The following is a 23450-nucleotide window of genomic DNA, read 5'->3' as shown; positions in this document are numbered from 1 at the left end:
AGCTGGTGGCAGGTAGGCACTAATGATAGTAATGAATAGGTTCTACCTTTTATAGACTCAAGCCTTGATTGGATTATGCACTGGGCACAGGAGTATGAAATCTACGCTGGGTCTCCAGGCAAAGCTTTGCAAAGGTGTCTCTCTCCTGATGTCTAGCTCTAGGAGACATGTGTGGAGAGGACTTTACCCCAGGAGCCCACTAACCAGGGTTTGGTCTACCTTTGTAAAATGGCATTCAGGGGTACAATCCCCACAGCTTCAATATACCATCAGGTACTCACACTTAATATTTCTCTTTAAGTTGCCTATAACTTTCTCTTAAACAAATTCCCCCCTCATCTCCATTAGTAAAATGTAGCCGTGTGCATTAGCGAGAGCACAGGATTTAGAGACAGATGGGCTGCCTTCATGGCCCTGCCAGGGAACCTTGTGAGCCCAGCTCTTCCCTGGAACCCAGCACGCTTCTACCTCCTCATCCAGCTGCGGCTGGGAGAGGGATGCCCACAGAGCAGCTTGGCGTCTGGCCAGCATTTGTGCTACACCATCATCTCTCGTGGATGAACCAGGCAACCATATTTTTCCTCTTAGTTCTGCCTTTTTCTCTCTCCTCTAGCTTCCCTTGCCAGTGGTCAACCTGAGTCTTACAGGTTTTGCCTGAAAAAGAATAATCACTTCTTGGCTGGCTGTCCTCAGGCCTTGCTCCATTCTACACATGCCAGACTTAACTAGAGGATCTTTCTTTTTAAAAATCATTTACTTTTAAATTTAGAAATGGATTATGTGTGCACTCAGGAAAAAGAACAAGAAACAAAATAGCAGTAATTAAACAGTACAAAAAGATGGATGGCAAGAAGTGTGTCTCCCACTGCCTGATTCACTGTCAAGTTACTATCCCTGTTACTTGTCAGTGCCTACTTAGTGCAGTCTACTACTAGAGCTGTTTTATCCACCGAACAGCACATGTCAGGACACACCACATACCTAGTTTGAATCAGCATAACCCACTCTACCTGTGGGACTGCATCTCCCTTTGAACTATAGCCAGGCACTGGTCTGAGCGCTTTAGGTGGGCTGACCCATTTCTTCCTCCTGATAATACCACCCCCATTTTAGGAATGACAGATCTGAGGCACAGATCATCAGGCCAGGGTTACCTATCCACGCCTATGCCGGAATGTGTGCTTAAGCATCTCCCTCAGGCTTCTTGAGTAACTAACTGTGCTAACCTATTTCTATAAATATGTATCTACTCCAGTTGTCTCCTGGTATTTACAGAGTATTGGTTCCAGCCTTCCTCACAGATGCCCAGATGTGTAAATGCTCAGGTGTCTTGCAGAATATGCCATCGTATTTACACAGAACCAATACATATCTCTTATATACTTTATATCACTTCTAGATTGCTTGTCATACCTAATACAAAATTATATGTAAAAATATGCAAATAGTTGTTATTCTGGATGGTTTAAGCAATGATAGCACCTTTTTTATTTTTTTTATTTTTTATTTTTTATTTTTTTGTTGGTCGTGGGGCTCTAACTCTGGGCCTGGGAGCTGTCCCTCAGCTCTTCAGCTCAAGGCTAGCGCTCTACCACTTGAGCTACAGCGCCACTTCCGGTTTTCTGGTGGTTTATTGAAGATAGGAGTCTCACGGTCTCTCCTGCCCGGGCTGGCTTTGAACCACGATCCTCAGATCTCAGCCTCCTGAGTAGCTAGGATTACAGGCATGAGCCACCAGCGCCCGGCAGCACCTTTTTTAAATCAAAATTTTCTGCCCCTTTTTTTTTGCCAAAGTTTTCTTAATCTGAAGAGTTGGAACCTGCAGAAACCAAGGGCCATTTATTTGGAAGGAGGTGTCTAGAGCCAATGGGAGACAAGTAGTATAGAAAGAGGGCTCCATGGCATATCGAAACCCATGTAGCATTGTTCAGCCTGGCCCTACCTGCTATGCAGCAGTGGAGAAGCATTACAGGTGCATTAGCACTGCACTGCATCTTCCCTTCTATGTACCAGAAAGATCCCAAGGCCATTGAAGAGGTTAATAAAATGGTGGTGACACTGGAAATTATCTTGCTTGCACAAGTAACTCCCCTGTCATGCATCAGGAAGCTGACCCAGCACAAGTTAGCTGGGCTGTGGGCCTGCTCTGCCTCATTGGAGGAATGAAGGTGGGGTGAGCAGGGAAGCAGGACTAATTGCAGGACCCTTTGAAACTCTTGTCTTCACACCACTCTGGGAGGGAGGTAAGATGTATGTCTAGACAGGACAGCTTGGCAGGATTGTCACATCAGCATGTTTCGCTCAGGGGAGCTCTGCCTGCTTGTCACAAGAGTGTGTGCACAGTTTTAGCCCAGAATGGAACTGGTCCTCAGAGGACTAGGGTGGCCTGGTCACCTCTTCCAGTCCCTTGAGGAACACATATTTGGTCCAAATGCACTTATTGATCATTGGTGTGTCTGCATGAGGAGACGTGGTTACATATTGGGGTAGTATCCCACTGGGGAATCTGACACAGAGTGAGGGAACACAGAAGAGGTGTGGTAATGAAGGCACCGAACATTCCAAGACAACAGAGGGGTGGCATTCAGGAGGCCACCTCTTGAATAGAACATCAGGGTTCCAGCAAGGAACACCACCACACCCCCCCGCCCCCCACATCCCCGTTCCCTGCTTGGCCAGACAGCGGTGTTCGTAAGCTACTGCGCTGTTTGGCTAGTTGGGAGCAGGACTGCTTTGAGCAGTGCTTGAGTGTGCATATGTGTGTATGTGTGCGCATGCGCACATGTACATGTATATACGCACACACATCTAGAAGGGAAGGAAGCCTATCTTTTGAGTCTATTTAGTGGCTGTTTTAGTCTATTTAGTGATGCTATAGCAAACTGTTAGATGCTATATATTTTATAAAGAACAGATATATGTAACTTAATAATTATGGATTCTGCAAAGTCCAAGAGCACAGTGCCAGAAGCTGGCGAGGACCTTCCTGCCACACCATCCCACAGCAGAAGGCAGGAGGCAAGAATGACCAAGGCAAGATGGCAAGAGAAGACCAAACTCGATTTTATAACAAACACACTCTTCTGATAACTAACCTACATCTGCAGTCATTAATCACCTCCCAACATTGTTACATTGGTGATTAATTTTCACACACCTGCACTTTGCAAGACACATTGAAACCATAGTACTAGATATGGAAAAATGACAAGTGTTGAATCGCATGAGCAGGTAGCCCCAGCATAGGTGGCACAGGGGTTCACACACTTGCCTAATTATCTGCCTTGTCAAGAGAGTGTGTGCTATCTTCCACACCATTTTAAACACCTTGCATAGTGCCTGGAACCCCATTAAGTGTGCAATAAATACGTAAACATTGAGGCATAACAATCATTTCCTCATCTAGTACATATACTCACTAGATCCAAGGCAGTAGAACTGTATTTCCTCTGTTTATCCTAATTCCCTCCCTCCATCCTTCTCTTCTCCTCCCTCCCTCCCTTCCACCCTTCCTTCCTTTGTTGGATGTCTCTTGTCCAAATTTTTTGGCTTTGTTTTCTTCAGTGTGGGCTTCGTGATCTATCAGGCATCTTCCATATGGTGACAAAGACTGTCCCCAGCACTGCAAGCTTTCACAATGGCATCCTTCCTCCTTTCAGTAGAAAGAGAAGGCTCCCTTCCTAGTGTTTGCAGCAAAGCCCCAGGGCTGCTTCTAATTGGCCTGGTTGAGACCTTGAGCCCTACTCATATGGCCAGATTAACATGATGTGTGCTAATTAGCCAGGCCTGGGCCTCATGCCCATCCCAGGATTGGAGGTGGTGTCAGTTTCTCATGGACCCCATGGTCCCTGGGAATACTGGAGGGGAATTTTGGGGATTCAGGAAACTGTTAACTGGAGACCTAGATGATCTCAGCTGCTGGGGCAGCTGGGGTGGGATGCAGCCGTGGCTCCAGCAGTCACCTGAGGCTCTTCTAAATGTGGAAGCTGTCCTCTTTGTCCTCTCTGTCCTCTTTGGCTCTTGCTTCCCCTGGGCTCAGGGCTACTTCCACCCACTTACAAGTCACTGTTCTCCCTTCATGAGTCAATTTAGATGTCACCACCTCCAGGATGTCTTCCTATGGAATTGTGTACTCCCCTTCATCAGAGTGGTCATTACATTATAGGATAATCACTTGTAGAACTGACTGTGTCCCTACATCAGGGTAGAGACTCCATATATCATACATACTATAATATTGTAATACTGTAACATTGCAATACTGTAGTATTTTTTATAATACTGTAATGTTTCCTGGCTTATTACCTGGGAATATTACTGCTTGGTAAATATTGAATGATGGTGCTAGGGCTGACCTCAATCCCAAGATAGAATCCCAAGATAGAATCCCAACGGTGTCTCCCTCATTTTACTCTTTCTCCCTCTCTTTTTCCCTTTGCCTCATCCATGCACCCACCACCATCTATCTACCCTGCACTACGCATTTATCCCTCTACCTGTCTATCCACTTGACCAGCCAATCAACCGTGCTCATAAGTCCACTGCTCTGTGGATCCATTCATCCAACCAAGCATTCATTCACTCAGACATGTAAATAAATATCCATAGTTGTTGACTACCACTCTTTGCTCTATGATTATGAACGAGGTCCTAGCCCTCAGGAGTTGGCATTCTAGTAGGTTAAGATAGTGTATAAACATGGATGATGAGTAAATTAAGATGGAAAATAAGTTGTATAGGCCACATGGGTTGTCAGACTGAAATTCTGGGATTTCTAAGCCATGCCTGTGGAGTGGAGCAAGCACATATAGTTTGACTTGTTGAGAAGCTGTTTTATAACAACTAACCCTTATCGTGCCCCAGTGTGTCTCTCCATAGCTGTCAGTGTCCGGATTCTGTTTATTTGCTTTTGTACTTAAATAAGGGTCTGAAGAACAGCGCCACTGGCACTTGCCTGTTTCAGGATCTGGGAACCTTGGGAGGATGCAAAGCATCCTCCACAGTGAAGGGCAGAGATTCCAGAACAGGCAGGCTTAGGTATCAAAAGCAATGTTCCTGCCTCAGTTCTGCCTGGCTTCCTATGTGATTTAGGAATGAATGCACATCCTTTGCTATTCCTTTTTCTTCTTTCCTTCTCTTTCCTTTTGTTGTTATTCTTTTGTTTGGTACTGGGGTTTGAACATAGAGTCTTGCTCTTGCTAGACCAGTGTTCTGCTGCTTGACTCATCTCCCCCAGTCCTTTTTCACTTTAGTTATTTTTCAAATAAAATTTCACGTATTCCCCTGGGTCTTTCTATTTATTATCCTCCCATTTATACTCTGTGTGGCTGGGACGGCAGACATATACCACAATACTAGGTATTAATTGGAGAGATCTTGCTAACTTTTTGCTCAGGTTGGACTTGAACTGTGATCCTCTTGCTGTGTTTCAGGCACAGCCAACTCTGGGTATCAAGTTGGTTCTGCATCTACAGATTCTACCAACCACAGACTGAAACTAGTCAGAAAACAATTGTGTCAGAACTGGACACGTACAAGCCTTTTCCTTGTTCTTTTTGTTCTCTAAAGAGTACAATATGAAAAACGACTTATTAAATTACTTACATTGTATTAGGTATTATAAGTCAGGGAGAGAAGATTTGAAGTATACAGAAAGACATTTTTAGGTTATATGCAAATACCATGCTGTTTTATATAAAGGACTTGAGCATTTGCAGATTTTAGTATCGGTGGGGGGTCTTGGAAACAATCCTCCATAAATACCAAAGGATAACTGTAATTAAATAAAGGGAACAGCTAGAGGTTTCTGGTATAAATAAACTTTTTTCAGAGAGACCCCCTCATTGAGGACAGCTGTCTGTCATATCACCCTGGGCAGCAGAGTTGTCCTTGTGTCCAGCAATCTGTGGGATCAATGAGAATTTGGCTCCCTAAGTTCTCAGAGTTGTGTTTTCCAAGCAAGAAATTCTTGGAATACACTTAGTCTGTCCTGGGAAGTTTAGCTTGTTGGAGAATAGGATGAGTACTCTGCAGTTCAAGAGAAGTGAAAGAAAACAAGCAGAATAGGAAAAGTGAAATGGGCCAAGGCAAATGTAGGAGGGGAGCACACCCCGCTGGGACACTGCCCTTGGGTGATTGGATAGATTTGCTCACCGATGATTGGATAGGAAGATTGAGATGCAAATAGAGGTTGTCTTTCTTCCTCTGCACTACTTACCACAGACAATAGATGGGTGATTGACAAAAGTAGACTTGGAGCTAAAGTCGAAAAGGTACTTGTAGCAAGAATCCTTGAACTCAGAAAGGGTGGAATCTGGAAATGAATAGCAACATCTGGTGCTGAGGGAAAGAAACAGGTGCATCTGCAAATGTGGAGGGACAGAGGAGAATGTGAAGGGAAAGGAGACAGACCAGAGCAGACATAGAGATCTCTTAACAATTAAGTATCTGCTTTGGCTCCCTCGAAGCCTGCAGCCATTCTTTTGGCCACTAGGTGTCGAAAATGCATTGGGTACAACACATTTTCTGGTTCATTGAGTTGTTTGTACAGAAGCTTAGGGAAACTGGGTTACAGAATGGATGAAGCCAGCAAGGAGGTATTTCTAGGGCCCGTCTGGTTCTCAGAGCTGTGTTCTCCAAGCAAGGAATCTTTGGAGCACACTCAGTCTGTCCTGGGAAGTTTGGCTTGATGGAGAATAGGATGAGTAGGAGTAGGAGAAAAAGATAATTGCACATGACCCAAAATGTGCAGAAGACAGAGAGCTCTTTCTACCAAGATCCATGAGGAAAAGTTGACTGACTGCATTTTCTATTTGTGCGTTGTTTTGCAAGTTTGGGAGGTTTTCAGTGTGAAATCTCTGCCTCGAACTTTTCCCTGTTAAAACATTAGCCAACTTGTGTTCTGGAAGTAGAATAGAAAAGTGGAATTTACTCTATAAGATTCTTTCTATAGCCAACGAGTGTATTCCACAGGGCATAGAATATCTGTTAACTTATGTAATAATAAGCCTTTTGCTGGCAGATCCACATACTTAACTGAGAAATTTATTTGTATGGAGGATGTTATTTGTAAGAAGGGTGTTCCCTAAGGAGTCAGATGAGTATGTGGGAAGGGTCTTTCCCACTACTAGGATGGGAAGATACAGAATCACCACTCACAGGTCTATAGAGCACAACTGAGGAAGAGCCAAGCTTCCCATTGCCTCTGGGCTGTGTTCACCCTTCGTAATTTTCTCTTTATCAGCTCATGCCTGGTGCTTAGTAGGGACTTGATGATGATGGTCATGCTGAAGCTGCTAGTAATCACAATCAGCATTATTTCCAGTACTCGGAGTCTGTGCAAAAAAGAAGTGAGGGTGTTCAGTGTGTGTGCTGGGAAGAGGGCAGGGACAGGTATGTTGCAGCACCCAAGGGAAAGGCCGAGAGAAACAGTGTAGACTGGTGGTTTCTCACACTCACCTGTCCCCAGGTCATGAAAACCTACCACATGTACCATGCGGAGAGCATCAGCGCAGAAAGCAAGCTGAAGGAGGCTGAGAAGCAGGAGGAGAAGCAGTTCAACAAATCAGGAGAGCTCAGCATGAACTTGCTCCGGCATGAGGACCGGCCCCAGCGCCGCAGCTCTGTGAAGAAGATTGAAAAGATGAAGGAGAAGGTGTGTGGGGGGTGGGTCTCCCAAGTGGGGCATACAAAGGGGAGAATCAGGCACTTAGCTGACAGCTTTAACCCTTCCCCTTTGCATGAGGTCAGTGTCATGAAGGAAGCAGGCTGGCCACACTCCTACTAGTGCTGGTTAGGCCTGGCCAGGACTCAGCCACCAGAGAACAGAGGCACTCAGCTGACAGGAATTAATGTATATCAGGGCTTGTTTCAGAAGACAGTTGGGTGGCTGGGGTCAAGGACAAGGGCCAATTGGAACTTGGCATGTCCCAGCAAGAGAGAACAATACTGGGGTGAATCCCTGAGGACCTGCTTTGGGCAGAACTATCCTGGGCACTGCAGACCCAACAGTAACAAGCAAGGCAGTTCTCATCGCTGATTTCTTAGTTTCCTGGTGGGAGACACTGATGGGCTGACAGTCAGGAGGTTTATGGAGAGGTGGTGGGAAGGCCTCAAGAAGAAAACACTGAGTAGGCAAGGGCATGGGGGACATTTTAGATAAGGTTGTCACTTTAGACAAAGTTCTCAGTTGCTGTTGAGAAGATTGCAGACCTCCCTGTTGGATGGCTCAGCTCTGATACCTGCTCTTTCTCCTTCCAGAGACAGGCCAAGTATTCGGAGAACAAGCTGAAATGCACAAAGGCCCGGAATGACTACCTACTAAATTTGGCAGCCACCAATGCTGCTATCAGCAAATATTACATCCATGATGTCTCCGATCTCATTGATGTGAGTTCCCTGGGGAGCTGGGGCCTGAGCGGGGCTGCACCTCATCAGCTGAGTGGTCAGCCTTGGTCTTCTGCTGACAGTGGAGGTGCTCAGGCTTTTTGGAGCCCTGCTGGAGCAGAAGAGCAGGAAGTGTTTGCAGCTAGGCCATATTACCTTACTGGTTGCTACTTCCATGGGTGGGAGGTGAGCGTTGCCAGATCCTCACAGTTGTCTTGACCAGTCATGTATTCAGTCAGAACTGCCCACGCTGCCTCTGCATCAGGGCCTTTGCTGAGTGTGGGAGAGTCACACACAACACTCTGGAGACTTCCTAGGATGCCAGTGAAGGGTCCAACCTGGGTCCCCTGGGTCCAAACAGCCAGGCACACAGCATGGGAAAGAGGATGGTGACACAGGTCAGCCTTGTGTGGGGACATTGCCATGGGAACCAGGTAGTTTGCAGAGGGTGAACACGGACTCAGCAGTGCCAGTTGTGCGGGGCTCTCAAGAGGACACCTAGGCTTGGAGGAAGGACACTGATGGGGGCAGTGACAGGGAGGGCTCTACGTCCACTCTGTTGGAGCAGCAGCTCGCTCTCTCTCTGCTTCCTGAGCAGATGGGAGATCTTCCCCTGTAGATGCTTATTTCGTTTAAGGCTCAGCACTGGTTGCTCTGGCCCTGTTATGTGCTGTTCTGGAATTTGGGGGCGGGGCAGCGGTCACTGCTTTTCCTTGGCTGTAGAGGGGACCCATAATCACCATTCAAGCTTTGGGGGAACCTCTGCAGCCAGGCTCTGAGTATGGAGAACACCAAGGAAGGCTTCCAGAAGAAGGGGCTTAGAAAACAAATGCCAAAAGAGGAACTTTTGTGTTAGAAGAAATACATGTGTGAAATCTTAGAGATAAAAGGGTAGTGGTGAACTTGGGCAGCCAAAAGAAGCTCTACTGTTGCCCAAATCTCAGCCCCTCCTCCCCTCCCCTGCATTCTTTGAAGGCTTTGGTGTGGTTTGTGTGGTAGGTAGGCTTCTATAGTGCTCTAAAGTGAGCATAAGTCACTGTCCTGGCTCTCATCCCTACCCCTGCTATTGTTGCCTCTCCCCAAGTGCTGTGACTTGGGCTTTCATGCCAGCCTGGCACGCACCTTCCGGACCTACCTCTCTGCTGAGTACAACCTGGAAACCTCTCGCCATGAGGGGCTGGATGTCATTGAGAACGCAGTAGATAACCTGGACTCCCGGAGCGACAAGCACACGGTCATGGACATGTGTAACCAGGTCTTCTGCCCCCCACTGAAGTTTGAGTTCCAGCCCCACATGGGGGATGAGGTAAGTTTTCTGCAGGGGTTCATGCCTGTGGCTGCATCTTAGTTGGGTTTCTGTGGCTGTAACAAAGAGCCTGATGCTGTATTACTTAGAAAGAACAGAGGTTGCTTTGGCTCACAGTTCTGGGAACTGGGAAGATCAAGTGCACAGTGCCAGCATCTGGTAGGAGCCTTCTTGGTCCATCATGTAGTGCTGCAGGGCACCGCATGGTGCTACCGCAAGTGTGTGAACTTGGGTCTCTTCTCACAAAGTTACCAATACTCATCCTCATGAGCTTTTCTGATTCTGATTGTCTGCCAGAGGCCCCACATCCAAATACCATTACATATGGCTTTAGGGGTTACATTTCTTACCTGTGAACTTATGGGGGACACATTGACAACACATCTGTGTCCATGCTCTCCCATGTTGGCAGGGCATGGATGGAAGGAGGACAGTAGCCCTGGGTGCATTTCAGAGGCCTGGGAGCTGGTTCTTGGTTCAGAGCTTCTCCAACAAGGTGGGGCGGGGGGCGGCAGGGGAACCACCACTGATATCTTTGTTTTGCTGACTCAAGTGCCTCCCCTATAGAATTGCAGGATCTCAGCTTCCTAATCATCCCTCCCTAGTGGTAGATGCCAAGGCTTGGAACCCAGGCCTGCGCGGAAAGAGTCTGCTCTTCCTGGGGTACTTCACACCACAGCGGGCTTCACAGCCACTCCAACCACACCTTTGTCAGCGTCTTGCTGCCTCCAGTGCTGTGAGCCCTTGACCTTCCGGACAGCCAGGTTTCCTTCAGGGCCTGTGCCGCTCAGTGTCTTAATGTAGCCTGAAAATGACAAGAATAAAACATGGGAAGACATGATATTACTCTCCCCGTTACAGTACTATAAGTTCCATAAAATCTCTGATGCAAATAGCTTTCTGAGCTTTTCTAAATGACTCCTCCCTCTGGGATTTGAGGGGACCCAGACCAGCAGGGCAGCAGAGCCAGCTAGCCTTTGCATCCCAGTGGGAGCACAGCTGGCCCATCCACATATCTGATGATTGGGGGTCGGGGAGGCAGAGGCATCTTAAAAGATGGCATGTGCTGTGCCCTCTGGACAGCTCTGTCCCACTTCATTTGCAGGTGAGAGACTTTCTGCAGAGCAGTGCCGCTGCTCCTGTCACATTCCTCTGTCCTCCTGTCTGCCCTGTGGTCCATCACCGAGCCCTGAAAATGCTAGTCCAAGGCTGCCACTGGTCATTGTGAAGTTGGGTTGCCCAGTCGTGTTGGCAAAGCTCTACTTTTTCAGCAGAGCTCTGCTAGTCCTTGTGATCTTAGCTGTATTCCTAGAAGAGTAAGATCTTAAAGCACACCAGCTAGACTTGCCTACAGATAGTAGCAGAGTCCTGGACAAAAGCCGTAGGGAAAATAGTGCAGTCCAGTATCCATGGGAGACTGGCTCTAGGAGCGCCTCTGTGGATACCAAAATCTGAAGACGCTCAGGTGCCTTATATAAAATGGCACCGTATCTACATAAAACCTATACTTCAAATTACATCTAGATTACGTACAATACCTAATAGTAAGTAGACACTACAACAGTAATTATTGTACTGCATTGTTTAGGGGATAATGAAGAAAAAGTATGTTCATATTCAACATTTTTTCCATCTTTGGTTAGTTGAATGTGTGATGTGGAACCCACAGACAGAGAGCCAACCGTGCTTTCTCAGCCCTTCCCTCCTTCCCCTTACCCATCAACCAGCTATGAGAGTGTATAGCCATGCTTGCCTCTCTTGACACATCTTGCCATGTTCTCATGGGCAACAGGAACACTCTATTGATCTTTCCTTTCCCTCCTGCCTTCTCTCCTTTCCTCCTTCCCTCCCTTTCTTCCTCTCATTATTTTTTTGTTTTGTTGAGGCAAAGTCTTGCTATATAGCCCAAGTTGACCTCAGCTTTTTGAATGCTGGAATTATAGGCATGAACCACCATACCTGGCTCAGGCACTTGCTTTCTTTCTACAACTTCCTGCCTTGAATTCAATGAATTCGTTTCACTTAATAAAGGTATGCTGTATCTCTTTGTAAGCCCATAATCATGGCACACATGAAGAAGATCGTGACTGAGAAGGCACCTCTGGCCACAGCAAGAAGGTGGTCTCTGGAATAGGAAGAGCCTGGCTCCCATCTGGCCACACATAGGCTGAGTGCCCAGGGACAGGTCACCTCACCTTGCTGAGCCTTTATCCTTGGCTATAGAGAGGATGTTAATGGTGGCCTCTGTCCTGGTCCTGGAAGATGAGGAGGCCCTGGGCAGCTGCAGTTATAGCAGGTTTCTTCCTGCAGGTGTGCCAGGTCAGTGCACAGCAGCCGGTGCAGACGGAGCTGCTCATGCGGTACCACCAGCTGCAGTCCAGACTGGCCACACTCAAGATAGAGAATGAGGAGGTGAGTGAGGGTTTCCACATGGCCTGGCTTGTTCTGGGGAGTCCATCTGTGCTGTAGAACAGGCATGAAAGGATGGGTCATCTATAAGAGACAAGGATACACTGGACATCTGAGTCCCTTGGTCATCACAGCACGCCCCAAGGTCCTTCTGGCAGAATCAATGCAATAATGGCTTGAGATTGGGTATCCCAGCTTCTCACCCAGCCAGCTATATAATCTTGGACCAATGAGTAATTTGTCTTACTTTCCACAAGGCTGTAATAGGGCCAGGGCTCATCTTGGGCCTGCCTGCCTCCTAGGAATTTTATGTGAAAGAGTAAGGTAAATACTGGGAAAAGGACCTTGGGAGAGTTAAAGGCTCCAGGAGAATAAGGGGATCTTGGGTACACTGTGTTTCTCCAGGTTAGAAAAACCCTGGATGCCACCATGCAGACCCTGCAGGATATGCTGACCGTCGAGGACTTTGACGTCTCCGATGCCTTCCAGCACAGCCGGTCTACAGAGTCCGTGAAGTCTGCTGCCTCTGAGACCTACATGAGCAAGATCAATATCGCCAAAAGGAGAGCCAACCAGCAGGAAACAGAAATGTTTTATTTTACGGTCAGTGGCATCCTGTGCCCACAGCCCCCACTGTCTGCTGACCCCCTTGCTTGTGACTTTGGGGAGCAGCCTGAGTAAATGAATCAGCAAAACTCTATGGGTTACTTAGACCTGAGACTAAGAACCTTCCAACATGCTTTTTTTTTTTTTTTTTGGTGGGTCATGGGGCTTGAACTCTGGGCCTGGGCGCTGTCTCTGCGTTCTTCAGCTCGAGGCGAGCACTCTACCGCTTGAGCCACAGCACCACTTCCAGTTTTCTAGTGGTTTATTGGAGATAAGAGTCTCACGGTCTTTCCTGCCCGTGCTGGCTTTGAACCATGATCCTCAGATCTCAGCCTCTTGAGTAGCTAGGATTGCAGGCGTGAGCCACCAGCACCTGGCCCAACGTGCTTTTAATACTAAGTTATCTGGCTTGGTTTTCTGAAAAGCAGAAAGTCAATTAGTATTGACATTGATCTTGGGTGATGGTTGCTCAAACTTTGCTGCCCTAGAAAGAAACCAAAGAGAGAGTTTTATTCAAATCAGGTACAAAGAAAGTGGCTACCACGTTCGGCATAAGCTCCAACTGATGTGTACATGTTACATTTTGGATATAAGCTTTGGAACTAATGTCCTTAGCAACCCAAGCCAGTTGCTTCTGTGTTTCCAGCACCTTCTGTAAGATTCCAGCTGAGTTACTTTCCAAGCAGAGGCAAGCAGAGGCAAGCAGAGGCAAGGAGAAGGGAACTGATCCTTTAGTTCAACATGGGCTTTTTGAATGTAGAGCATTCAGGTAGTAGGGGACCAGTCTTCCATCTGATCCACTTCCCCGTAGGTCATCTGAGCTCTGTTTAAATGCCCTCAGGATTAAAAACTTACTCCTTCTCAGAGTAGCCCTTTTGTTTGGATGGGGGCTGGCTTCAGATATTATGATGTTTCTCTTTGTCTTTGTTATCTTCAGAAATCTACTACAGTAGGATTTCTGGCCATTGATCTTGGTTCTGTTCTCTGACACACAGAAGACCCAGAGTGGGTGAATTATACATGTCTTTCTGTGGTTGCTGGGAGCTGGGTTTTTATTTCTCCAGGATAAATGCACTGATCTTTCAGTCTTACCTTAAAAGCTTTTTTTTTAAAGTAACCTCTGTATCCTAGTAACTCTTGAACGTGTTCCATTTGCCAATGTGCCCTCTAAGTGAGACTCCTAGCTGGGTGTGGTAATGTATGCCTGTCATCCTAGCACTTGAGAGGCTGAAGCAGGAGGATCTTGAGTTTGAGGCCAGCTTGAGCTACAGACAAAGACTGTCTCCAAAACAAAAAGGTGAGACTCTCATTAGTGGTCTGGCTAGCACAGAAGAGTGGATATCCATTCCTTCAATACAGGGAACCATACTCTGTTCCTGAGACCTAAGATTACATTCTTTGTTTCTGTTATGTTAAAGCTAATATCAGCCAGCTTTCTTCTTTGTGTACAGCTAGGCCTCCATCCTCTTAAAGGTCCTTTAGGTAACTCCTTCAGTAGGGTCTTACATCTGCTTCCATTTAGTTATCTTCCTAATGGATTCCTTTTATGGTTCTAGATTATCAGTGTCCTCCATCCAGTTATCCAACCTTCCTATTCTCCTTGCTGATCTTATATCATGAGCAGATTTAAGGAGCATGGCCTTCATGCAATGCTGTAAAAAATATAATTCATGGGCCAGGGCCAATGTCAAAGGCAGGTTGTTGGAAACATGCAAGTAGGCTGCATGTGCTGATTGGCTGATTGGACTGTGCTCATCTAACCTATCAGCACTTACCTCCTCTGTCATCCAACTCTACCTTGTGATACCGAATTCCTATTGAGGCCAATCATTGGCACATACTGTACTTCTTCTGCCAGTGTTCTTTGATCTTAAGAGAGGAAGCAAAGCTTATTCCCAAAAGTCAGCCCATGCCATTCCTGGCATTCACCACTTCCACAGGGAGCCCAGGTGTTCACAAGAGAATGTGTGGACTACAGAGATGAGAGGAGAGAATATGTATATGAATAGTAATTCACTTTTGTAGTAGAAGCAAAGAAATCTGGGCAGCAGAAGGAAAGAAGGGGCTTCAGCCTTCTTAAAGTTAAAATAATTCTGTAGTGTGTCTGACTAACAGTTATATTTGACTAAGATGTTATATTTTTCCAGGCCCTGGTGGCTCATGCCTGTAATCCTAGCTACTCAGGAGGCTGAGATCCGAGGATTGCAGTTCAAAGCCAGCCTGGGCAGGAAAGTCCATGAGACTCTTATCTCCAATAAACCACAAGAAAACCAGAAGTGGTGCTGTGGTAGAAGTGGTGCTGTGGTTCACGTGGTAGAGTGCTAGCCTTGAGCTGAAGAGCTGAGGGACAGTATCCAGGCCCAGAGTTCAAGGCCCACGACTGACCAAAAAAAATAAAATTATATTTTCTCCTTAAAACTCAGTTTATCAACTTGGTTGCCTGGCATGACTCCTTACAATTTCTTGTTGTGACATTATTTGGGGTCTTTTAAGGACATAATTTGCCTTTAATGCAAACAATTTTTTTTTTAATCATGGGGCTTGAACTCTGGGCCTGGGTGCTGTCTCTGAGCTCTGTCACTTGAGCCACAGTGCCACTTCCAGTTTTCTGGTTGTTTATTGGAGATAAGAGTCTCCTGCTCAGGCTGGCTTTGAACACTGATCCTCATATCTTAGCTTCCTAAGTAGCTAGGATTACAAGCATGTGCCACCAGCACCCAGCTCATTCTTACAATTTGATGGCATTTTTTTTTTTTGTGGGTTACATGGGTGATGTCCATAGACCACAGGACTGCAAGCTTTTAGTTTCTTTAATCAGTAAATCATCTGCCAAAGCATGAGTTCCAAGTTCATGATTAGAACTTTACCCTAAGGAGACTCAAAAGAATGATGGACAAAAGCCTGCTTACACAATAGTTCTTCTATTTAAAACCAGAGGGTTTTCAGTATGATAGGAGGCATCTTTGAAAAGCTTTGGGTCAGTAGTTACCAAATTGAAACATTCCTGTGAAATTTGAGATGCCTGTTTAAAAACGTAGGCATTGCTGGGCACCGGTGGCTCACACCTGTAATCCTTGCTACTCAGGAGGCTGAGATCTGAGGATCAGGGTTCAAAGCCAGCCCAGGCAGGAAACTCCATCAAACTCTTATCTCCAATAAACCATCAGAAAACTGGAAGTGGCACTGTAGCTCAAGTGGTAGAGCACTAGCCTTGAGCTGAAGAGCTGAGGCCCAGAGTTCAAGCCCCACAACCGATTAAAAAAAAAACAAAAACACAGGCATTTAGACAACCCCCTCCCTGAGATGGGGCTCTAGACATTTACCTGCTTCTGGGTCTCTGTGGTCCCTTCCTAGGTGAGACGTGAGGGCTTAGACTACAGGTATTGCAGAATCTGCTAGGTGATGAAGTTTCCAGTCAATCATCTGCCCACACTTGGAGACATACCACGAGTCTACTTATTTTACACCAAGGACCACGTGGAAGCCTGGAAATGGTCAACATTCTGTCCTACGTCACAGTGAGGAGTTACAGTCCTGGAAGCATTCTAATGCTTGTACAGTTTGTTCCCTAAGGTCCTGAGGAGGCCCGTGTGTGTGTGTGTGTGTGTGTGTGTGTGTGTGTGTGTGTGTGTGTCTGTGTGTGTGTGTGTGTGTGTGTGTGTGTGTGTGTGTGTACTATCAGGGGTTCTACTTGTGTGTGTGTGTGTGTGTGTGTGTGTGTGTGTGTGTGTGTGTGTGTGTGTGTGTGTGTGTGTGTGTGTGTACTATCAGGGGTTCTACAAACATCCAGGAAGTGTCTCTTCCAACAAGCAAGGATCTAGATCTCCAGAGATAAGAAGAAACTGGGAAGAGGAGAGAAGAACATAGCTATGAAGAACATAGCTATCCAGCCAACCAGTCATGCCAGAATACCACTGGGATTGGCAATGTGAACAACCCCAATTTAATTTGTGTGTACGTCAGCTGCCTTCCCCAAGAGCCTTTCCTTGCGTCTGCCTTGCACAGGAAGAGGGTGGCATTGGAGACATTGCTCCGCAGGGGTCCTGGTCTTCCACAGCTGGCATCACTCTGCCCCTGTGAGCACACACTGATCCAAGTAGTTCATTGGATTTCTGGGTGAGAGATTGTCTGGTAGATTGGAGCTGTCATACCTACCTCCTTGCCTTCCTTCTCAGACCTTCTGCAGTTGCCATGTTCTTTTGCTGGCCAAGCCATTCTCCTCCCTCTCAGAAGCTCAAATGCAGTGATTTCTGCCCAGTCTGCCTAGATTCCCAGTCCATAGTTTGTGTTTAGTTGGCGTTTTGCTTACCTTGCGGTTCATAGGGGCTGTCTTGGTCTCTGTGTCTCATGAGGCGGGGGATCGGTTCAATTCTCAGCCCAAAAGCATTTCACAGAGCCACAAAGGCATCCCCGTTAGGGCTTTGGATGGGACTGGGGAGCAGAAGCTGTTTTGTTCTCCAGATGGCACTCCATCCCTTGGTGCTACTCTGCAGTGCTCTGAGCTTGGCAAGAACTGTGACCTAGCTAGGACCTGGCCTGGCCTGCTATTGGCTTTCCGTGGCAACTGGGCAAAATCATTTTCTTGTGCTTGCGTCCTTGTCTCATCCATACAAAGAGAAAAACCTATTACCCAGTACAGGCTTGAGCTTCTTTTAACTGGAACATCTCTTAGCAGCATTGAAGAGCTCTTACTCCTTCAGAGCTAGGCAGATGAAAGAAAGACTTGTTTCATGGCTTCTCCCTGGCAGCTCTCAGGCTTCAGCTTCAGGGGCCCCTGGATAGTCCTCATCTTTATTGCTATTGGCCCAGAAGCACAGCTGAGCTTTGATGACCAAAGAAGTGTTTTGCCTTGTATGGAGGGCTGCCCTCACCTGACAAAAGCTGCCTTCATTGCTGCCATTACCCTAGGTTTCCTTTGTGTTTCTGAACCCTACCTGAAAGGCCTGGAGTCCCCCCAAGGACTAAGTAGCCACTCAGCAGAGTTTGGAACAGGCACAAAGGCCTCTATTTCCCATTCCAGGTCCCTGAGTCTGGCCTGATTTTCCTTTGGCCTCCCCACCACAGAGGTCAATTCTGGAAGCAGGGACCTCATTGCTAGGGAGGTGGTACTACAAAAAAAAGTTACATTTTTACATTTCTACATTTGAAGTGAAAGTAAAACATTCATTAAAGTGAAAGCATCTAACAATTAGGTTAATGATTTAGCCAAATAAAAATGACAAATGCATCCACATGTCACTATTTTACTGCAAGTATGACTGTTTGGTGCCTCGTGTCTTACAGAAATTTAAAGAATATGTGAATGGCAGTAACCTCATCACCAAGCTACAGGCCAAGCATGACTTACTCAAACAGACTTTGGGTGAAGGTGAGTCTGGGAGTGGGGGTCCCTGGTGGGGTTGTGTCTTCCACTGGATCTTCTGATGGCCTTGAATTTGTTGAGCAGCTTAAACTTATGAGCTTGAACTGCTTAAACTGTGCACTTAGCAACGTGAGGCCTGGTGGTGCTGGACCTACCTGCCACACTGGGAATGTTGAGAAAATTTATTGAGTGCAGAGCTGAGATGGAGGCAGTCTAGCTGCAGAAAATCAAAGGCAACCAACCACAAGCCTTAGTTTAGTCTGGGAAGTATCCGAAGCCAAGTGATAGACATGCTATGATAGGCAGGTATTCATATCCAAGGGCCCTGGCCTAGGTCGATGTTGTTGAGCAGATAAAGGAGTACTAACAGAAACAGAGTGCCTGGCCAGTGTTCAAGGCCAGAAAAGGAAAATCCGTACATGTAAGGTAGGACTTAGTCCTTAAAGGAGCAGGGGACTAAGCTTCAAGGTGGAGAAGAGCTAATTGCAATGACCTTTTCCTTCATCTTTGTCTCTGCCTACCCATCCTGACATGTCAGCATTGGACCACATTTGGTAGGATGGGGGACTATAGAGAGGTGTAGATAATGGGCAGAAATAAAACAGGAAGAATAGTGCAATGGGAAAGGAAGCGACAGAAAGTCCAAGAACTGCCCTAAGTAAATGTATGCATACATATATACGTATATATGTATGTATGTGTACATATATATGTATATATGCATATTTTGGAGGGAGAGTAAGTGTGACAAGGCAACTTCCAAAACTAGCAATAAGAGTTGGTTTTTATGGTGCTAAGGCTGGGGGTTGTTTCTCATGAACAATGTAATGAAAGCCAAGCCCTATGAGCTTGTGGCTACTGTGTATTTTAAAACCAGATTATCTGGGTTTAGAAAACTAGATGCTCTTTAAAAAAATAAAATCTAGATGAATCCTTGGCCTGGGAGGAAAAAGTATTCTGTCCAGCTCCCCCCTGAGCATTATCAGATGCAACCTCTCATTTCTGTCCTTGCCTGGATGGCCTTAATGAAATAATAATATTTTGGTTGGCATAACTCCTAGTTTGGGGTCCTCCAATTTCATTTAGCCTGTAACCATGTCTTGCTCAGAGATGTGATTAATCTGATCTCCCTTCTCTGAGGTTTGAGCTGCTTATTAACAACAAAAGTTCCAGGAAAAAATATAGCTTCACAAGTATCAGAGCATCTAAGAGCCACCTAGGGTCTCCATAATGCCATTTTTCTAGTGAGATGGCTATGGAAAAGCCCAGTGTACTGCCTTTGACAAATGGAATGGGTCTTATTAGACTGGACAGTTTGAGAGAAGTCTCTTAATGAGCCTTTTATTTTAAAACAATTTTAGATATGCAGAGAAATTGGAAAGATACTACAAAGTTCCCATATTCTCATTACCCAGTTTTCTCTGAATTAACATCTTATATTCTATGTGTATTTGTCACAATTAATGAGCATTTTTAGTGATACATTTTTATTATTAACTAATGTGAATAAATTACTGGGTGATTAGAGTCTCACAGATTTTTTTCTGGCCCTTCTTGGGCTGACTTCTAATCTTGATCCTCAGACCTCAGCCTTCTGAATAGCTAAAATGACAGGTATGATTTTCTGGTGCCTAGCTTCATTATTCATTTTTATACATCTACTACACAATGAAGGTATTTTAGGGTTCTCAGGGATAATATCCTTTATATGCTTTATGTCTTCTGAGAGCTATTTTCTATTAGGAGGGATGAAGTAGAAACTATGTAAATGAACAAAGCAATATAGAACAAAGCAATACTTAAACTACCTTATATTTAAAAAGACTTTAAAAATGAAACAAAGTATCATGTTTAGTGCATCCATTTCTCTAAAGTGTTCTTTTGATAGCATAACTCAAGGCAAGTACAAGTTAAAGGAAGCACAAGATCTTTCAGATCACTTATATTTACAAGTGAATTTTTTAATGCACCTAGAACATCTTGAACCTAGAACACACTGCTAGGTGCCCAACAATATGATATGCTACTAGCATACCTTGGGAGTAAGAGTTAACATTCTATTCTGCCCTTGTCTATTGCCGTGCCATTTCATTGGTTAGAGATTTCTCAGTTTATCATCACCTCTGAGTCTTGTATCTATGACTTTTTATTGCTCTGGGGTCTGAGTATTCTGTAAGCTCCAGGCTTTAACCCAAGATGTGGGTGTTTTCAATTTACTGAAATCCCTCAAGGATGAATAGTGCATTGTCTATGAAAGGGATGGAGCTTCACTTTTTCAGGCCAAAAGATACTAGGACCAGAAAATCTGTAGGAAATGACTGATGTGCCAGTTATTTTACAGATAGATAGATAGATAGATAGACAGACAGACAGACAGACAGACAGACAGACAGACAGACAGACAGACAGACAGACAGACAGACCGACCGACCGACCTCAAGTGTTCTGATAAGGTTAAGAACAGGGCTTTAAAACAATTCTCACGAGTTTTAGATGTTGAGATCCCATGTTCCTATAGAATAGGTGATAGGGTTCTTGAGTGCTAGAGAGCAGGAGACTGAGAGGTAGCATCTGAGATTCCTTGCCAGAGAGGCTGCCTTGGTGTGCTGGTGTTCCATTCCATGCCCTAAAGCCTTTGTTTCCATCCTCCTCTTCTTTCCTTCCTGTTCCTCTCAGTCCTGTGAACAGATGAGGTCCCACCTTCACAGTGTAGCAAATACACCCACTACCAGTAACAGGCATTTATGGTCTTTACCAAGTGTGACATGTTGAGCACTGATTATGTGTGCTATAGTTTTACATGACAGTGGGTAAGACTGCACCATCACCACCACAAACATGACAAATGCATCACTACAAGGACATTATGGGAGCTGAGTGATAGGCATTTTTCAGCTCTATTACTGTCTTATGGGAACCACAGTATGTATAGGGTCAAACTTTGACTAAAATGTCATTTTGCAGCCCATAACCATACTGAGTAAAGAATTAATTTGTAGCTGGTGGCTCACGCCTGTAATCCTAGCTGCTCAGGAGGCTGAAATCTGAGGATCATGATTCAAAGCCAGCAAAGTCCGTGAGACTCTTTATTTCCAATAAACCACTAGAAAACAAGTGGTGCTGAGGCTCAAGTGGTAGAGCGCTCACCTTGAGCTGAAGAGCTGAGGGATAGCGCCCAAGCAGAGTTCAAGTCCCATGACCGACCAAAAAAAAAAAAAAGATAGAAAGAAAAAAAGAATTAATTTGTGAGAAGTGTCGTGATTGACAAGTTTCGGCTGATATATAGAGCCATTATTATATATGAGGGGCATTGGGACAGAAGGTCTGCTATCAGAGGTGGTGTCTCAGCAGAGCAGGAAAGCCAAGAAGGTGTCAGCCATGTGAGAAAAGAAAAGGGAAAGAGAGCAACATCTGCAGTCAAGAAAGGATATGGTAAGTTAGAACTAATGAATGGCAGTGCTACTGGGCCACAGCAAGTTCACAGAAGAGTGGGTGGTTTGGGAATCAAGAGGAAGTGGAACAGGAAGTGGCTTCTGGAATCTACTGTCTGTAGAGACAGTCAGCTGTTGCTCTGAGAGGATGTGTGGATTTCATAGCCAGTGTTTCCTCTGAAACAATCCCAGGCCATTTTTGGACCCCTTTCATGGGATGCCATTGGCTCTACAGGAGGTCTTGGGTGTGTGTGAAAACTTAACCCAAATTGGTGTCTCCTAGGACTTTACTGCAGAATCTAGACTAGCAAATTAAGTAGAAAAATATTGCCTGTTATACCTAACTTCCCCACTTTTTATGCTTTTTGCTGTTTGGTTCAAGTTCAACCCACTGCAGTTACTTTGTAACTACTGGTAACTTTGGTTAAGAATTAAGGAACTGTGTGCCAGTTCATTCCAAGTTCAGGTTATTCTCTTCCCCTTCTCATTTCTTTCTCTCTGCAGCCCCATGCTGCCTTGTTTTCAATAGGGGGAAAAGTGCTTGCTCTTTATGCATGTGTGTGCCAGTCCTGGGGCTTAAATTCAGGGGGCCTGAGCACTGTCCCTGAGAATTTTTGCTCCAGGCTAGCACTCTGTCACTTCAACCATAGTTCTGAGTAGCAGTTCATGCTCTTAGAAGTCCCTTGGGCTAGAGGCTTTGCTCACATGGCACAGTGACAGCCAAACAAGCTTTCTGATGAAGGAAAAGTCTTGAGTTAAAATCCTTGTACCTCCAAAGGAAAATTTTAAAAAGATATTCCTTCTTAAGGAGTGTAGGGAGAGTGGTAAAGAGGATGAGTTTGATAAGGATGCATTGTATGTCTGTATTGAACTATCAAGAAACGATCCTTATACAATTAATGTATGCTACAGATAACCATCCGTCCATCATCTATCCATCCATCCATCTATCTATCCATCCATCCATCCATACATACATACATACATACATACATACATACATGCAAGTCCCATCTTGCCAGTGCTGTGTAGGATTTTAGAATCTAGAGCTATACTGCTTAGAGAAGAAGTCACTGGCCACATGTGACTACTAGACACTCTAAACATTGATTAAGATGTCAGAAACATTCATTGAAATGAATAAAACAAACCTGAGGTTTGGAAGAGCTAGTATACCCAGAATATAAAATACCTTACTAGATTTTTATATTGATGCATATTGAAATGATACTATTTATTGATATGTTAGGTCAAATATTAAAAAATTAACCTCACTTGTTTCTCTTTATTTTTTTATAATACAGCTACTAAATACAAGCTACTGGCTTGCAGTATAGTTCTGTTGGCCAGCACTGGCCTAGAGGTTCTCAGCTAGAGGAAGATATTTCCTTCTGGGGGCAGAGAACATACATGATGGTATTTTAAATATGCAGTAATGGAACAACAAATATTCATTCAACAAATAGTTTTGAATACATACTTTATGCCAGGAAATATGTATTTGATAATATATACAAAATATTATATAATACATAAAAACATTATATGTGTCATAGCAGTTTTAAGCACAGATGTGATTCTTTCTCTCATAGACATAATGTTCTATGTTCATGGAGATAGGCTGGTAGTAGACAAGTAAAATCAATGATAATCAGGGACATGAAGTAGGGAGAGGTGCTGAAAGGGAGCCAGTGTCCACTTCAGGGGGATACAGCTATGGAGCCAGCTTTTCAGCTGAAACCCCAAAGATAAGCAGGAGCCAGACCTGCAAGCATCAGGCAGGAGAACCCCAGGCAGCAAATGCAGAGGCTTCTTTGAAGAATGTACAGAAGACAAGTAGAGCATTGCATTCCAAGAGAGTGCGGTCCACACCAATGGAATGGTCAGAGTAATAGAATAGATCTCAAAGGGTTCTGGAAGACATTATGAGGCTTTCATTTTATCTTGTGTT

General features: G+C 45.2%; 1 protein-coding gene across 6 annotated transcripts in view; it reads left to right on the top strand.

Moving 5' to 3' along the window:
* LOC138840888 (SLIT-ROBO Rho GTPase-activating protein 3) overlaps positions 1-23450 on the top strand; it is a 188608-nt gene that overhangs the window by 125419 nt on the left and 39739 nt on the right. For all 6 annotated transcript variants that reach the window (XM_070041282.1, XM_070041281.1, XM_070041280.1 and 3 more), the window contains 6 exons: positions 7469-7654; positions 8260-8388; positions 9470-9691; positions 12002-12103; positions 12506-12703; positions 17990-18074. In XM_070041282.1, coding sequence (XP_069897383.1) covers positions 7469-7654; positions 8260-8388; positions 9470-9691; positions 12002-12103; positions 12506-12703; positions 17990-18074 — 922 coding nt within the window. The remainder of the gene's footprint in view (positions 1-7468; positions 7655-8259; positions 8389-9469; positions 9692-12001; positions 12104-12505; positions 12704-17989; positions 18075-23450) is intronic.

The sequence above is a fragment of the Dipodomys merriami genome, unplaced genomic scaffold (assembly GCF_024711535.1).
Source record: "Dipodomys merriami isolate MVZ:Mamm:240054 unplaced genomic scaffold, mDipMer1.0.p SCAF_305, whole genome shotgun sequence".
NCBI classification, from domain to species: Eukaryota; Metazoa; Chordata; class Mammalia; order Rodentia; family Heteromyidae; genus Dipodomys; species Dipodomys merriami.
Note: the sequence above shows the minus strand (reverse complement) of the source record. Positions and strands in the feature narration are given on the sequence as shown.